The sequence below is a fragment of the Anser cygnoides genome, chromosome 2, assembly GCF_040182565.1.
Source record: "Anser cygnoides isolate HZ-2024a breed goose chromosome 2, Taihu_goose_T2T_genome, whole genome shotgun sequence".
In the NCBI taxonomy this organism is placed as follows: domain Eukaryota; kingdom Metazoa; phylum Chordata; class Aves; order Anseriformes; family Anatidae; genus Anser; species Anser cygnoides.
The window spans coordinates 114,076,479-114,094,202 of record NC_089874.1 but is presented as its reverse complement, the minus strand read 5'-3'; the positions used below and the strand labels follow the sequence as shown (position 1 = coordinate 114,094,202).

At 40.0% G+C, this 17,724-nt stretch overlaps 1 protein-coding gene across 2 annotated transcripts in view; it reads left to right on the top strand.

The window, feature by feature from the left end:
- Nucleotides 1-2,089: 2,089 nt before the first annotated feature.
- The window catches only part of TMEM241 (transmembrane protein 241), a 56,454-nt gene continuing 40,819 nt past the window's right edge, over nt 2,090-17,724 (top strand). Inside the window, exons 1-7 of one of the 2 annotated variants that reach the window (XM_048080033.2) lie at nt 2,090-2,283; nt 4,235-4,281; nt 6,826-6,903; nt 11,123-11,204; nt 14,237-14,314; nt 15,925-15,947; nt 17,321-17,372. In XM_048080033.2, coding sequence (XP_047935990.1) covers nt 2,212-2,283; nt 4,235-4,281; nt 6,826-6,903; nt 11,123-11,204; nt 14,237-14,314; nt 15,925-15,947; nt 17,321-17,372 — 432 coding nt within the window. In that variant the 5' untranslated portion in view covers nt 2,090-2,211. Of the gene's footprint in view, nt 2,284-4,234; nt 4,282-6,825; nt 6,904-11,122; nt 11,205-14,236; nt 14,315-15,921; nt 15,948-17,320; nt 17,373-17,724 lie in introns of both variants that reach the window. The other variant, XM_048080032.2, reaches the window with a different exon arrangement.

The following is a 17,724-nucleotide window of genomic DNA, read 5'->3' as shown; positions in this document are numbered from 1 at the left end:
ATATCAGTGTAATATTTTGAATGAAAACTACACTCAGCTAGATTAAAAAGTCAGTTATTCTTATCATATGCTTACATCAGACTTTGTAGATCCAAGTAAGCTTTTCTTATTCTTTCTTAAAGTCTTACAGGCTGAATTTATGGCACAAAGCAAAGTATACTTTTGTCTGCTTACTGATTTTCAGAGCTCTTGAACACAAGATCTGTGAAGTGGAAGTGCTGTATCATCTACATGTCCATTTCCATTGCATCTGTTACTGTGGCATGTGAGTGATCACTGTCGTCCAGGACATTTAAGCACATGAAATCAGATGTCTCTTTTGGGCCAACTCCTTACAAACCACACAGGATTGCGTTTCACGGACCAAAGTGTTTGAATTTGTCTTGGTGCAGCGGGGACTGTGAAGCCCTTGAGTTCTGTCTGCTGACTTTGCCTTTTGAGACTCAACTTAGCAGGTTAGACAGGCTCATACTGTGGGGTGGATTTGCCCTTGCTCTACCTGTTAGTTTCCCTTCTCCCTCTCCAATTTAGGCCACGCTCACCACTCCCTTATTTGTGCTGCTTTCTTCAAAATAGGCTGCACATGTACAGAGAGACCCTGTACGTTGCATTACGTGAGCAAAGTCAAGATGAGAACAGCACGGGTAGGGCCCTGCTGATCAGCCAAGAGCACGGCTGACCTGTGACGTGATACAAGAACGCCCAGGACTAGGTAGGACACGTCATCCACTGCTTCTCTGCCTCCCTGGGGTATTCATAGTTTACACGTCACCGCTGTACATAAGTACTGCTGTAAAATCTAGTTGCTTGCTCTTATTTGCTACTTTTTTTTTTTTTTTCTCCAAGGAGTATCTCCAAACAGTCTAAATTAAGCAATACAGACTACAGTTTGTGAAATGACTTACCGTTAAATAATCTTGATCTGCCAAAGGCAGAGAACACACAAATATCTCAAGTTGAGCATTCACATATTTTACCATAAAGCTTAACTTGTCATTGAACAAACATAATGTTCAAATACTACAGCTAAAATTAAATACAAAGGAAGCAATTTATGCTTGTTAAGATATTCTATTATTATTATTTTTTTTTAAATAAAAGGGCTGTTCTCTTAACTGTTTTCTGAAATGTGTCCTGTAACTGAAGATAAAAGAAACACTATTCTGCTTTTTTCTGGTTTACAATAAAAGAAGTCCCAAAAGATTTGTTAGCTTTTCTTTACTAAAAAGTACCCCAAATGATTAATTTTTCGCTATATAAATTAGAAGTCTTTTTTTTTTTTTTCTATTTTTACTGGAAAGCTATTTGGATATTTAGAAAACTGGAAAGGAAATTTGTGTTGCAAAGTTGGACTTTTTTGAATATTTCGTGTTTGTCAAATCCCAGAGTTAAATGCAGACTAACAAAACCAGTTTATTTTTTAAAGAAAAAAAAATCTTATCAAATATTCCCTAATTAACAATGTTAATTTCTCGTGATGATGCTCTCAGTTAGTCATCACAGTGATGACTAAGACCAAGCAGGACAAGAACACAAAATTTAATTCTGTCTGTAATATTTTGTTGTTGTTGTTGTTTTTCTCAGAAGTTGTGCTTTTCATTTCACACATAGCATTGAAAGAAAAAATCCCGCACATTCATACACCTCCATTCAGCTTCAAATTGATAACTAAACACAGGCAAAAAGGTGGGCCGATAGGTTTAATAGCATGTTTGTAAGTGCAATGTTTGAGGCTGGAAGTGCTAACCTGTCAGAAGCGGGGAGCAGAGGCAAATTCTGTCTCTGGGCTGCATCTCTGGGAGCCCGGAGGTGTCACAGGAGGTATGTATTCCTTACGTGCAAGGAATGGCAATTATCAAAATTAAAGTTTGTCATAATAGGCTTGGAATTTATGTTAGTGTAAAGCAGCGGATGAATACAGAGTGAGGGATTCTGGTCTCTGCTCGTCGCTGCAGGCGCTTCCATTTTGATCCAAGCCTGCGTTTTCTTCTGTCCTCGCATCGCTCTGGACGTCATCTAAATGAACACGAGTGCAATTACGGCCGGTGACACCCGGCTAGCAAAAGAATCCTGTTTGCAATTCCCCCTTTGGGGCCCGGCCCCGCTCCGCGCCGCCCCGCTCATGGCGGCCTCGCCCCCTTCAGGAGGAGGCGCCCCGGGGAGCGGCCGCTGCCCCGCCATGGCCGCCGCGGGCGGCTGGGCCGGTGCCCGATGTACCTGAAGCGGCCGGCGGGCGGGCTGGCCTTCTGCCTCTTCTACCTGGCGTCCTGCTTCACCAACAAGGTGAGGTGCTCCGGAGGGGAGCCCAGAGAGGCCGGGGCGGCGGTGGCTGAAGCCGGAGCCCCGGGACACGTGGCGGCGGCCTGCGGCTTACGGTCGGGGACCGGGCAGCCCCGGCGGGGCTGGAGAGGGCTGGGTGCCCAGCTCACGGCCCCCTTCGCCTCACAAAATGGGTGGCGTGGGGTGATAGCGCCGGGCATCCGTGATAAGTGGTCGGAGTGGTGTAGTAGCAGGCCTCCGTTAGCTTCTGTGCGTGCTCGTGGGGTTTAATCAATCTGCAGACTGAGGGCAAGGTGTCTGTCAAATTCAGGGCAAGAAATCTCTTTGCCGCTCTGCAGCTTAGTTGGTGTTGCTGAAGGATCCAAGTGGCCGAAGTGTGAACCAAAGTGTACTGCTTAAACATAGTTTGCAATAGTTTGTGTTGATACAGGAGACAGCTGCTACCCTTTCCTGTCCAATTTTTCAGAGAGCGTGTCTGTGTTTCTGGCTGTAGCTATCTGAAAGAAAAGGTGTGTTTTTGAAGTAACCAGGGCACGGATTTCCTGAGGGAGAGTTAAAGAAATGTGGTGTTCTGGAGACGAGACTGAAATCTGTCCTTGGTGTGCACTGCTGGTTTCTGCTCTGAGGCACGTCTGCCCTTAAGGATGCCCAGAAGTAGATCAGAGTGCAGAAGTGAAGCAGAGCTCCTAAGAGGAGATATTGCTCCTACCAAATCTGTCAAACGAGGTGTGTTGGCTAGTGAAAAAGAAAGAGGTAGAACAGCTGCCAAGCTGTCTCCTGTGTTGGAAAAGATGCTTGGCTGAACTCTACTTCAGAGGAAGCTGGAAGGGCTTTGATGTAGGGCCTCTGTTTTCAAACTTGAAAATAGGTTTTAACATAATGAGGCTGAAAATAATCAGAATATAGACCTTCCGTTTGTCCCAGATCGTATATAAATGGACGTGGGGGTATGGACTTGCACAGGTATGCCCTCCCAATTTAAAAACCAATTGCTACTTCTGACAAATCTGTGCATAACATGACCCCTTGTGAGCCAGCATGCCTTATCTTTGTGTGTATTGATGCCAGTTTCTCGGTAACGTGTCGCCACCACCTCAAAAAATGACTTTGCAAAGTGTTCGGTGCAGTTTCATCTCTGCTGAAAGCTTTCAACTTCTCGTGTTCATTGACAGCTGCTGCTGGCTCCTGGAGGGAATGGCAGGTACCTTTCCTTTCCACTGAGGAAGCTTCAGTTGTTCTTCTCCTTTGCACAAATAGTGTCCGTGTACTTTATCACAGGAAGATGTTAAATCCTGGTGTACATATGGAAAGTCCGATGCATTTCTGTCTCATAGATGCATGCGTATGTGGGGAAAAAATGCTTGCACCCATACACGCAGACCCGGACAAAGCATGCTAAAGCAAAGACACAAAGCCTACTTCCACATCTGCGCAGTATATTACATCGCCAAAGGGCTTTATGGACTACTTCATATTTTACACAAAACTGGGCGAGCAGCATTAGGTACAAATTGATTAATCATCAGGAGACAATTATCTCAAAGTTATCGGTCTTAATCCTGCCAAAGCTTGCCTCTGTGGTATGATATGATTTTAACGGACAAGTTCTTGTATCTTTTTGTTCCTGTACGTCCTTTTCCCATTCAGTGCAAAGTGTGCTGTGTGCTCAGCAAGTAAAAGAGCAACTCGGTAGGCATCCTTCTCTCCGCCGTTCAGTGTGTCTGCTCTGTGCCTCATGCACTTCTGTGTCTACTACCTTCCACGGTGACTGGGGGAACATCCAGCAGTTTTGGCACAGGAAAAGAAGTTACAGAAAATGTTCAGACTGTCTCTTATTTTTTTACGTTTCTTTATTTCAGTAGGGCTTCTCGTATTTTGTTGCTCTTGTGATCAGTTGTTAATGTTATAACTCTGTGGATGTTTGAGGTCCATTAATTTGGTGTTTGTTTTCCAGTATGTCCTGTCTGTCCTGAAATTTACCTACCCTACCCTTTTTCAAGGGTAAGTACCATTTTAAGAATACAATTGTTTGAAAAATGACTTTAATCAGTAAATGTCTTGCTGTTCCATGCTGAAGCCAACTTTGGTACTTCATGCCGTTACTGGCTGTTGCTGTCTAGAGAACGTACTTCATGAAGCCTTAGTAAAACAGACATTAATTTGCCTTAGTTAACTTTTAAACATGATGATGGTAATGTAATTAGGATATATAGACCCCACAATTTCTTGGTTTTCATGGGAGTTCTATGCTTTAGCGTAGAAAAATAGTAATTGTAGTACAGCCTGTCTTCATGGGATACGGCTCTCATGGGAAACAGGCAGATTTGGTGTATTCTTTCTTACTATGCTAATGAAAACTGACCTTAAATCCATCTTAAGGCATACACAAGTACAGTGCTGCTTATTCTCATGCTTGGCATTTGTTGTAGCTGTGTAGTCCTTACAATACCTTAATGACAGTAATGAAAAATTTACTGTTTTGCCAAGTATTCACAGACCATCAGTACTGTTAATAATTTGAGAGACAGTTAGTGAAATTCTGTCCACTTACATTTAATACTTCTCCCTTTTGTTCTTTTGAGATGCTGGTAAAATCTGCAGATGTTGGATATCTTTTAATTCCTTTACTGTTGCTTAGCATGGCTTACATTTTTGCCTGACTTGCAGCTCCAGGGCTGTAATTGACTCTAGGAATAATTCACCTGGTAATCTCCGTTTTCTCTGAGTATACTCAGCTCCATATGCAATGAATGCTTCCTTCAGTAAACACACAGTCTCTTGGACAAGGCTTTTAGCGTATGGGGAAAGGATCTTGCGTAATGTATGTCAAACATGAGTGTGGTAAGTCAACAGTAAAAAGCCATATGCTCAATGACAAGGAATTGCTTTATGGTATCTGTGTTACCACAGTTATTTCCTTTTTCCTGTTATTTGGAAATGCATCTGAGATGCATTTTTGTAATTCTGCTTTTTAAAAGTGACCATTCCTTGAAAATTAAGTGACTCAGGTGCGCTTTCATTTAGCGCTAAGGTAGATGAAAAAAGGAGCAAGAGTGTTAGGCCCACTTCATGTCGTTGCTGTTTGTTGATGTTACTTTTGTTCCCTCTATAATGTAAGAGAACATGACAGTGGTGCTGAGGATATGAAATTATTACAAGCTTCATCTTCTGTCTTTAAGACATGAGATGATACAATATTCTTCATGTAAAGTTGATGGGAACTCATCAGTGGTTTGGAATATAGAGCATGATCAAGCCTGCAGCAAACAAGAAGGGAATCTGGCTTTTAAGCTCTGAAACGTCCCTCATCCGAAAAAGGTCAAGTGACCTGTGATAGTAGCGTTGAATGTTTGTCATGCCCTTATGCACAATGTCTAATTGTAGGTAATGCTGCATATAGCAAACATTTGTCAATTTACGTGTGCATGAGAGAGATTTTAAAAATAATTGCTTATTGGAGTGAATGGGAATAATCAATAAACCCATTTCTGTACCTGTTAACGTGACTTAATGCTGTTGTGCAGTATCTGTCTGTTTTAAATGCTCAAGTATTTTCACCCAAGAAGCACCTCTCTGAAAACCACTAGCCTGAAGAAGGAAGATGATCATTTATTTTAAAGCTTACAAAAAATCACCATGCATCAGTACTAATTTTACCTGCAGTCAAAACTACCTTCAGTCATTGCTGAGGCCTCACATGCTATTTCTGCAGTAGACTAAGGAATACCTTTGTGATAGGATAAATTATTAGATAGGTAAGTCAATTCAGAACGTGTGTAATTGTGATTTTTCTCATTGAAAAGGTGTGTAACAGTATTGTGGTTTATATGCAGAGTTATTTGTCTGTAAAGATGTTTTCTGTAGATGCTCTGAAGCAGAGGCTTCTGCAGCATAATGATTTGATTGTTGATGACACTTCAGTTGGTGCTTACTACACAAGATGCTGGGAAAACATGCCTTCTCTGTTCTAGGGAGTGTGTAATCTAGGCTCAGCGTGAATAACAATGAAAAGTATAAAGCTAATGTTTGAAATTACCAGGACTACACACTTCGTCCTTGGGGCTTATTGGTTCATCCAGCTGAAGTCAGTCTGAATTCTGAAATCATGTTTATTTGCTCTAACAATGACAGTTTATGTATGAACAGCTATATATCTCTTGTCACAAACCTTGCCTCACTTGCATCTTTAGATTATCATGGTTATAACAGCACTATTATTATTGTTAATCTTGTGTTGGGAGAAAAAATAAAATGGGTATTCAATAACATGACTAAGGTAATCTTGGTAGATGGTCCTTTATAAAAAAAAAAAAAATAAAAAAAATGGGAGGATTGGAAGCACCAAAGTAATAGGAAAAATTGGAGGAAATAAAGGCCCAGAAATTGAAAGATTTGAAGAGGAATAATGCCATCCCTGATAACCTGGAGAAACAGTAATAACTATAGTCCTGGGTATGCCATGAGAAGCTCTAGGGATTCTGAAATTATGCTCCACATGGTTAAAAAAAAAAGACAATTTAGAGATAGTGTTTGTTTCTATTTCAGGTGGCAGACGTTAGTCGGTGGAATTCTGCTTCATATCTCCTGGAAGCTGGGCTGGGTGGAAATAAGCTTGTGTTCAAGGTACTGTGGGGTTTTCAGCATCTGATTAAATATTTGCTTTCTGTAGTTGAGTTACAGCGTGGTTAAGTTGGTTGTGGAAGTTGCTAACTTGCTAAAAACATAAGACTTTGTGTGTGTCTGTGTGTTCTGCTTCGCAAGTATAGGTGAAGTCTTGTGTTTCAGTCTAATGAATGTTCAAGGACATGCATTTCAACAGATTATTAATATAAAGTGGATTCAGTGTAACTTTTGGTAGGATAATGAGAAAAGGAAGCCATTAGAGAAGACTACAAGCTAATTCATCCAAGCATTTGTCTGCATCTCCTCCCTAGATTATCTTAAAAGTACCATAATAGAAACCTCTGTAATATTAGTTAAAAGCCCTTTTTCCTAAAATCTAGTTGCAGTGGAGTCTGAAATTGTGATCTGCCTTTTCCTCTCTAAGAGGTGTATGATTCTCATTTATGGGACACACTCTTATGTGTACGTCTAGTCTTCATAAATGCATGGCAAGAGTAGCCATTGCAGTGCACAGGGTTGGTATAATAATCAAACTTCAAATTCAAATGTGCTTTGTTGGATCGAGATCATCTTCTTGAACTGAGAGTGGCTGCAAATTAGAAGAGTCACCTAGAGTACTGTACTGTGTTCAGATAGATCCATTCCATAGTATGGAATGTGGCATATCCTTTATATTTCACAAAATGCTACGATTTATAAGATAGTCTACCTACAGAAATTGTTGAATCCCCATCACTGGAGATATTAAAAAAAATATTGAATGACCTGAACAATGTGGCTTAAATCTGAAGCTAGGGTATCAGGCTAGATGACTGCCAGAGTTCACTTCTTTTTTTAATCAGTGATTCTGTATTAGCAAATGACAGCTGGTAACTTTTCTGTTTGGGTTACAAGCAATTGATTCGCAAAACCAAAGCTTCTCATTTAGAGTGAAATCTTCTGCGTGCATGTGTGTGAGAAGAACCAGGCTAAGTTCTGTTTTTTTCTTTTTTTTTTTTTCTGTGTGCAAGTGAGTACATCACCCCTGAAACCTAAGCGAAGTTGTAAATGGAAACAAAATTTAACTTCCTATCTTTTATCTTTATGTTTAGATAAAATGATATTGGTGCTGAAAGCAGTTACGGATGCTGGTTGAAGCAGAATTCGGTTCCAAACTTTGCTTTAGTAACAGTTACTGATACATATTGTTATCAAATATATCTATTGCTTATGCATATTTTGTCTTCACAGTGCAGCCTAAAGGACAAAGGAATACAGCCATCAGTGATGTCCTTTTTAATTCATCTTTTCATCACTAGATGAGAAATTACTTCTGCCTTAAATCAAGAAAGTAAAAAAGTCGAGACACCACTAGATGTCAGCATACACTAGGGAAACTGATTTAAACAAACCTTGAGAAAGCTCTTCTGTAGTTTTCTAGAACATGCATTTTGTATCCGCTGTGGAACAAATGAAATGACCAGAATTAAATGATGTGTTTTAGCTATCGTTCAGCTGAGTACTTAAGCATGAATTTAAATCTTTCTTCAGAAGAATTAAGAGCACGCTTTGCTGAACTCAACTTGTAGCATAGATCTCTTCTATTTAAAAAAAAAACAAAACAAACAACAAAACAAAACATAGTGCTTCAGAGCTTTTGTCTGCTGTTTCCTCTCAAGGTCCTTTCCCCTGCAAAGATATTCTCCCAGTGGTCTGGAAAGGACATTTTTCTATCCCCTCTCTTGAAGAATTTTGGTCTCTGGATCTATTTTGTGTGTGTACATGTAGGATATTTAGAATATTTAAAACTACTATATCCAGTCATCAGTCTTCTCATACTGGAAATAACAAACTGCTACCCAAACTGCTACCCATCTTCGTGTTTCTACAGACTTGACTATTTTTGTTCTGCAGACTGATCTCGTGCTTCCTGAGCCAGTTCAGGTTACCTCAAAGTATTTCAGAAGAATTATTTTATTACGTAGAGATCACTACACTTTTTCTGAAGGATATGACAAAGTCAGGAATACTAGCTTCTCAATAAAGCAAATAAAAACAGGCCCTCAGTTCCATTAAACATATTATTTAGAGTAATTTCTCTTTTGGTTTTATGGATATCCTGCTTTTCATACGCTTCTCTTCAGTACTGCTGGAGTTTCTCATCATGGTTGTTGCTTCTACGGGGTAAATAGTGATTTGGATACAAGTTTTGCAGACAAAGAGGAACTCAGTGGAGTGCAGAGGATATGTGTGTATCACCTGCATAACTCTTCCAGTGCTGCAGTGGGTTGCCCAGCTTCTGCCTAACCCTTGTAGGCACCTAAGGCCTCTGCGTTCTGCTTGGCGTTTCTGCTGGTGTTGAATTTTCTCCAGAGCTAAGCAGCAGCTAAGAGCCTTGCTTAAACCAAAGCTTCAAAGAATGGTTTCAGGGAAACTGCTCATTGACTTCAGTGGGCTTTGGATCTAGCCCCGCAACCACAAACTCATCAGTTCTTTTACGTCACTGAGCTTGCCTGTTTTGCACGTACATTGCTGTATTGCCAGCATAGGAAGCTACTAATTGGTCTGCATGCAAGACAGATCGTTGGTGCTGACATACTACATCAAACATGCATGCATTCTTTTTCAGTCCTGAAATTCCCACTTGGCAGCATAAAATTCTGTTTTCACATCCTGGGAAAAGTATCTGAAGCCCTTTTCCATTGCACTTCACAATGCTGCACTGGAAATGGAGACATATTTCACATACCTAGAATTTAGTGGTGGGGAACATGAAAGAGCAGTATTTTGATGCTCTAAATGGAAATTAAGTTTTCATTTTGTGTTCCTTCTTCCCAGCCCTTCATTTCTCTTCTTCCCTTCCTTCTTTCTTGAATTTACGCCAATTCAATTTTTTTGGTGATGTGAAATCATTGGCAGTGAGGTGTGACAGTTTTAAATCCTGGTCTTAGTGAAATTCCAGTTGAAGTCAATAACCTTAAAAGGCACAGGTTTTCTATAAAAATGATGATGACTACTGGAGGGGAAAAAAAATAAACAGCAATTTTTTGTGCCAGTAGAAGGATATAAACACTATTTCTTGGTACACTGTTTTTTTTGTTTGTTTTTTTAATCAAATATCTTGGAAAATTATATAAAGAAAGGAAACTTTTTTTTTCTTGTCTTAAAGCTTATAGAAATCCTTGGGCATGATGTATCTTCATTGACTTTTTTTTACCTTTATTTGTCTGTTTTTTAGTATTTAATGAAGTGTGTTACTATAGTGGTAACTATATTTTGACTCTTACATGCTAGTTGGAAGCGTAATCCAAGCTGATGAATAGCAAATAATTTGCCTTCATTTTAAAGAAACAGAGTTAAATGCTAAAACTCTGACTTTAATTCAAGGTTTAGGAAGAGTGAATGAAGATAACATTGTCTTCAGTCCTGGGAAACCTCTGATTTAGTCCTTTAAATTGCTGTCACTTCTTTCATCCCTTGCTCAAAATCTTACATTATTCTCTCTGAAGTTTACCACCTACCTGATTCATTTTTCCCTGAAGTACCGAGATCAAAAAAGGAAGAGTGCAAATTCTGAAGCCCCTTCTCAAAACCTGACTCGACTGCCATGATGAAGACTTAACAAAAAAATACAAAACACCGCAAGATCAATCTGCGATGACTTCATTCCTCCATTAATTGTCAAACTGCCTCTAGGAGTTTGGCTTAGTCAAAGGAGTATCATTAGGAAATCTCAAGAGACAGGCTCCCACAGAGACAATCTGATCTTTAGGAAGGATCTCTTTGTAAATCTGGCTGAGAAATCAATGTGTGGGTGGGCAAGTGTATTTGTACATAGTGAAAATGTGTGCTGTCTGTGCAAGTGCGCCATTTTATGCCTTCATTTGTAAGTTTTTTCTTCCTTTTACAGTGTATCAAGGAACTTACTAAAATGAAATTGCTCTCCCTTAAAACCAATAGGAGCAATTGCTATGAAATAAACATTTTTTTTGTAGGAGAGCAGCCGAGGAAGAAGTACAAGAAAGGAACTAGCAGAAATACTGTCTATTTGGGATTAGTTGAAGTGGTCCATTTCTGTCTCAGAGACTTCTTTAGTCAGCGGGAGGAATATTGAACAATCAGACAATAAATTTAATATGCACACTTTTGAATATATATGTAATATTCCTTGCAAGTAAGTGTCGCTGACTGCATGTAAACAGAACGTGGTGAAGTAATGCAATTCTAATTGTTTTCACAGGTCCGAAATCCTGTCATGGCTTCCTGCTTCAGTACTTTTTGTGGGCATTATTTACGCTGGCTCTAGGGCGCTATCTAGATTGGTAAGAAATGCACAAGTAGAAGTCAGTTCATTACCGCCTCGACTTTTTGAGCAGAGAATGTTCCCTTCATACAGGGGGTTTAATGCTGTTGCTGTTCCTGGGTTGCGGGAAAAGAAAGGTGGAGGAGCTCAAATAATACAGAATCTGTTAATGGTGCTAGAGCAGCAATCCAGTCCTACAAAGTGTAAAGCAGTAACAAAAAGCACAAAATACCTTCATTTTTCCTTGGTCTCTCTGACAGTCTGAAGAACTCAGCATCTCTCCAGAATACTCAGGGTTTTGCAGACAGATCCTCAGTAGTCTGAACTGTGCAAGTAGGGAAGAAGTTACAGAAGTTCTTAGCTATAACTTAATTTCTTAGCTATAACTTAGCTATAAGCAAAAGTGTGAATGGGACACATTTCTGTGGGAAATCCTTCCAGGAAGAGGATGAAGCTCTTTCAGTGAGAGACTTTAAGGCTTTACAAGATTTGAGAAAATAGATTGAAAGTTGGGAAGGGATTATGGGAGTGGTTAGAGTCATTGGATTGATGAGCCATTTGAATCACAATAACCTACCAAATGTTTATTCAGGGGATATCAAACCTGCTTTCATTAAAGCTGACTGCCTTTTGCTTAAGTGAGCCAGCGTTTCTCAAAAAAATCCTGACAGATGGTCTCTGTCCTCTTGACCAATGCAGTGGGCCTTGTCTTAGACCCCAGTGATACCTGGTAAAGCCTGGCTGTGTGCTCAGAAGCCACATGCCTCCAGATTAGCTCTCTCTCATGGTGATGGCATCTACTTCCTCTTAGTTCCTTGTCAAAGCAAGTTCCATGGGGCTTCCCTGGTGTAAACTCAGCAAAGATCTCTAAGGAAGGAGCTGCCTGGAAACAAGGATAAAGCCTTGGCAGCAGCACCTCTTCTGCCTGCTCACCTGAGAGGTGGAGGAGGTCTGAATTATATCCTCTCTTGTTATTTCTACTTTCAGAGTCCCGTAAATTACATTATTTCCATGCCTTTCCTACTCCATGGTTATTCAAGAGTAAGATGTGCTGGAGTGGCAGAGGGCCTGTGAATGGTTTTCTGATTTTTATCCCAAACCGTTGATCAGGAGCATCTCCCATTTCTGCATGGCTTTTTGTTGTTCATAGACAAGGATTTTGAGGCCTAATTCTGTGGCCATTTTTGGAATAAAGACGAGTAGTCCTAGTCCATAATTAGTATATAGTTCCTTGTACTGGTCCTAAATTCAATCTTATGTGCCATCTTTATTTACAGTAACTTTGCATACAACAGTTTTATGACATAATGAGAAGAAAAATGCACTCTCCCAATCCTTGTACCAAAATGGCTCAGCTCACAAGTATACTTGAATTAAGTGGGTTTGTTTCCAAAGCAGAAATCATGTGAACTTTTTGGATCAAAACCAGGTATGCCCACTTTCAAACACTACTGTACAATGCCAGGACTGTAATATAGTCTCTATTTGTGTCTCTCCCCAGAGTCACTGGCAGTCTCTCCTGCCCAGGAGTTCACAGCTGGGACTGGAGGAGGGGGCTGCTTAGCTCTGGACTGTGATGCATTAGCAAAAGTATGCAGAACTGTGAGGGGAGGTTTGTACAGAGTGTGTTCACCCTGCCCGTCCAACTAGCAAACCTTTCTTTTTGTTAGCATCAAGTCCACTCACAAATTAAAGACATAGTCACATCAAAGACAATAGACATATGGAGAAGGTTAACAGGGCTAGGCAAACTGGAGCCATTGTTGGCTCTGAAACACATACGGAAGAGCCAAAAGTGGAGTGGGGGAGAGGGAGGAAAGAAAAACCCAACAAATTGGCTTCACAAAAGGAATAATGTAAATTTTGCTGTCAACTTGCCTTGTATATCGTTATTTCTTTACAGTTACTTGTATTTCCTATCGTGTCAGGCTCAGGATGCTTATGTTAGATAATTCTGTTTTATTGTGCTTAGCTGTCCAGCAACAGGGTTGTGAATTGGTTTTCAGAAACAGTGAAGCAGGAGCTGACAAATTCATGCTAGTTCTGCTCGTGTGATTTTGCGTTCCTTGCTAATTTAGAGGTGTTAAGAGTTATCTTGGTGAAACTGTTGTGTTTATGGATCCACCTCAGTTGTCGCTATGGCTTTAAATGTTTATTTAGTGATCCTTATCCAGCTTTATGGGAAAGAAGAGAAAAATACAGATTTCTGATTACAAAGTCAAGACAGGGAGATGATACTATCTGATACTTACAAGGCAAGGACATCACTGAGAAATTAACTTATTCGCTACTCATGATTTAAATACTATCCATAAGAAGGGAAATACTGCTTCCTACAACTGCTTTAGTCTTTAGGTTATCTTAATTGGAGCAGAGAGTTGCTTCTGTTTCAACTGTCTGAGAGACCATGGATCTGATTTGGAGGAAGTATTATGAACCACTAATTCAAGTTGGTTTTGCTTGGGGCGATGGGTGTCTTACTCATTATTGTTATCACTGGGGTTTGTTGCTTAATGATTTCATATTGGGATGGTGGCCAGATGCCTCGTTGGATATAATTTTAGCATCACTCGTGTGTGAACTATTATATTTCCACCCTAATTTCTGGCAGCTCTTCCTAGCAGGAACTGAAAGCAATTGCCGAAAATAATCTTACTTGTAGTTTTGTTGCTAGGAGTAACACTGTATTCTTAGTACTCGCAGACAGAGATGGGAAAACTAATGAGAATGGTGTGCTGTGGAGGCTGTAGATACATGAATAGAGAGGCAAAACCTGTGGCAAATCTTGCAGTGGTAGCTCTGGATGAACAGACTGAGCGCTCAGAAGTGGGAGAAGCAATCAGGGTTAAAGATGCCTGTGCCTTGTAATAGTGATCATGCTCTTGGAATGGGTGTAAGTCCCCTTTAGGAGATATGACATGGGTTTACAATTTAAAAACAAACAAAATAACACGAAGCCCTGGGACAGCTAGCCCTAAGATGAGCACCCATTTCTATGCCAGTGACTGTTCTGAGTTGATTCAGGCTTTTTTTTTTCTCTCCCAATGGCAGCCAATTCCAGTGTTCCTCACTGTACAGAATGCAGCAGAAGTCATAACCTGTGGCTTCCAGAAGTTTGTGCAGAAAGAGGTAATTGGTCTGTTAATTGAGGTATTCAAGGCACCTCCTGTGATATAACTGCCCTATAACAAAACACCTCATTTCTTTTTATATAGGCATTACTGCTGTGTGCTTTTCTGCTCTCGCTGTGATAGCAAGTCCCTAATGAGTCCCAGAGAGAGATTTGCTGTTGACAAGTATCTATATCGATGTTTTCATTTCCTCTTTAGTTGATGAAAGACTGCAAGTGCATATTGATGGTTTGATCTGCATTTTAAAGACTGGCTTGGTCCCATCTCTCTTATGCCGTATGTAAGACTTTCATCGTTTGAGCTAAGGGCTGTTCTCCAGCCTCTTGTCCCCCATTCTCTATGTGTATCCGGGGTTGCCCCTTCCCAGGTGCAGAGTCTGGCACTTGCTCTTGTGAAACTTCATGCGGTTGGTGATTACCCATCTCTCTAATTTGTCAAGATCTTTCTGCGAGGCCTCTCCACCCTTGATGGAGTCAGCCACTCCTCCCAATTTAGTATGATCTGCAGACTTACTCAAAATACCTTCTTGTCCTAGTAATCCAAGACATTTATGAAAACATTGGAGGGAACCGGCCCTAAAATGGAGCCATGGGGAACCCCAATAGTGACTGCTCACTCACCTAATGTATTCCGTTTACTGTAACCCTTAGATAGATCACATCTCCATATGAAATTTTGGACAAACAGCGCATTTTTGGATTTGTTTCTGAGTGCTTGAGAATCTGTTCCAATACCTGTTAAAGTGAGGAGAACAATTCCTACTTACTTTAATAAGAGATTTTTTTTTCGGCTCTTCAACTACACTACGGGAGATTTTTCTTTTTAGGCAATGAAATGCTATTCTAAGTGTCTAACCAGAGCTGTTGTGTGAGGTAGCACTGGGAAATCACAAAATCATTTCTGCAATGGCCTATGGCTTGTAGTGGAAGAGATCTTCCCTTCATTACCTCTGCTGTGCATATAGAAGACAAATAAATGGCTGTTTGCTATTCGTGACAAGCTGAAGAGCTCTGAAAGGTTATGAATAAGGGATTTAACAGTGCGTACCATGGCGTGTCCCTATGGCATATTTCCCTGTCTAGTGTCCATGCCAAAGTGTTTTTATCTTTTTCTTCTAGCTCACATGCTTATGTTTCCTGTCTTTGAAAACAAAAGCATGATGGGGAGGGATAATGCAAACACAGCTCTTGCTAGGAGTCTTCAGGGGAATAATTTTGGACCAGGGGATTGGGAAACTCATGAATTTAGACCAAGGCTGATTTGGCTGGGATAATACCTAATTAATTAAGGATACTTAATATTTGAATACATACAAAATGCAGTTTTGGTACACTTCAAGATGCGAGTGAGGACCAGGTATTAAGTTAGAGGATGGTTTCAGGTTTACTTGCTGGTAAATAACCTGAAAATGTTAAAAAAAAAAAAAAAAAAAAAAAAAGAGGGTAGGCTCATCTGTAATCCTTGTTCTTTTTTTTTTTCAAAATAAATTTGCTAAGCAGTACTCACACATAATGGGCTGTTGAGTGTTCAGTGGCTTTTTAATGTGCAGGAAGATCATCTGTGATCACATAGATTAATTTTGAAATCATATGTTCTTTTTTACAGCAGACCTCTCATCTGAAAGTCTGTAGGTAAGTTTTTAAAACTGCTCAAATTCAGATTCAGACTTGTTTTGGCTCCAGCTTCTGTATTTGTTTCAGATAGTAGCACATCAAAACAATGAAGAATATTAAGACATATTCCTGTAGGCAGTGAGTCTAGATTGCAACAGAAGTAATTAAATGTTTTTAAAATGAATTTTTTAACAATTCCTTAAATAGATCCTTTTTTTTTTTCTCATTATAAAAAGTAAAAAAAAGCTAGAAGTAACAAAGCAGTGATTGTAAGAATGTTTTTGAAAAGGAGATGGAAATCAGGTTTGATAATCCAGTGGATAAACAGTAAGAAAAAGACAATGTGATAGAAAATAGCTAAAAATGCCTTTCCTAAGGAAGAAGAGGTGGGTGACATCCAGCATCATTCTGTTACCATTGATAAACAACCTTACCAATCTTGGTTGGGCCTAGTTGTGCAGGCTTCAAAAAGGAGATAAAGTGACAAACAGAAGTTGGCTATACACGTATTAAAAATTTCATTCTTCCTGCCCATCTTCTTGAAAAACTGTCCTCCATGTTTTGTAATCTTTTAGCTGTACTTAGAGTGGACGGTTTTGGTTTATACGTTAGTGTCTTTGGAGGCCCTGTCTTCCTACTTCCTCCGCGTTGTTCCCGTTAGCTGACTTACTATGGCCTTATTTTCACTAGTGGATTATCGCCAAGGACACCAGTTTGTTGTTTTCAATCTTATTTGTTCTGTCTTTTCCTTCTATGTCCCTGGAAAGCGGGAAAACGAGCTGCAAAAGCAGATATTCACTATTATTGATAGTGATTGTCCATAGAAATTCTACACCTGCATTTTCTGCGTAACCCGCAGAAATCCCGACTCAGCCACAGTTTAAGGTTTTGTTTAGTCCAGCTCAATGGGCTAGGGGAGGATTTGAGCTGCACTTACATCGTTTCTGCCATTCTGCCACTCTCTCCCACTTCGCTCTGTGTTCTGGAGCTAACAGCATACTTTTAATGGAGCCACCACTGCTGAAATTGTAATAAGGAATTTGTCTTAATGGCAGAACTTTTTGGTATCTGTTCATAGCCAGAGATGGGTTGGTTTTAGTTTTCTGAAGAAGCCTAGGGAGGCCAGATGGCAAGTGAAGAACAGTATTCCCTAAAAATAAATAAATACAATTTCAACGATGTTTTGTGCTGCTTTTCTTCTTGTAGAACTTCGTTCTGTATTATTAGCTATGAAGAATGATGTAAAACTTAATTTTGGTGGCAGAAATTGCTTTTTAAATACATGGAATAAAAATGAAGTAAACAAAGCGTCACTGTAAAATCGAGTGGAAGTGTCCATATTTCACTGGGAGTACAAGCTTTTAGTCTTGTTTTTTTTCTCTTTCCCACAGCGTGCTGTTCCTTCTGGTAGCAGCAGTGTGCCTTCCTTTGTTTGACACCCAGGTGAGCTCTGTTTTTGTAAAACAGCTCTAGTTTGACCTTGATGTTTGTTCTCATATAAGGGATGCAGCTTTTACTTGTAAGCTAGGGCAGGATTCCTGCAAAGGAGTTGTAAGTGTGGCCTATTGGCTTGTTAAAATCTTGCTGGTTTTAATGTATTTGCATCCTGGCAAAACCTCTGACCAGGGCACACATGGAGCTCTTCAGTGAAGCTAGTGGCAGAAAAGACCTTGGTGTAACTTACAGGGCTTTAATCAAATCACTTCAGTTTGAATGTGCAAGTGGTTTCCTAGATAAGCTTTGTAATCACTCTGTGCACTTTGGTGGCCACTGGAGAAAGAAAGAAGGTATCTAG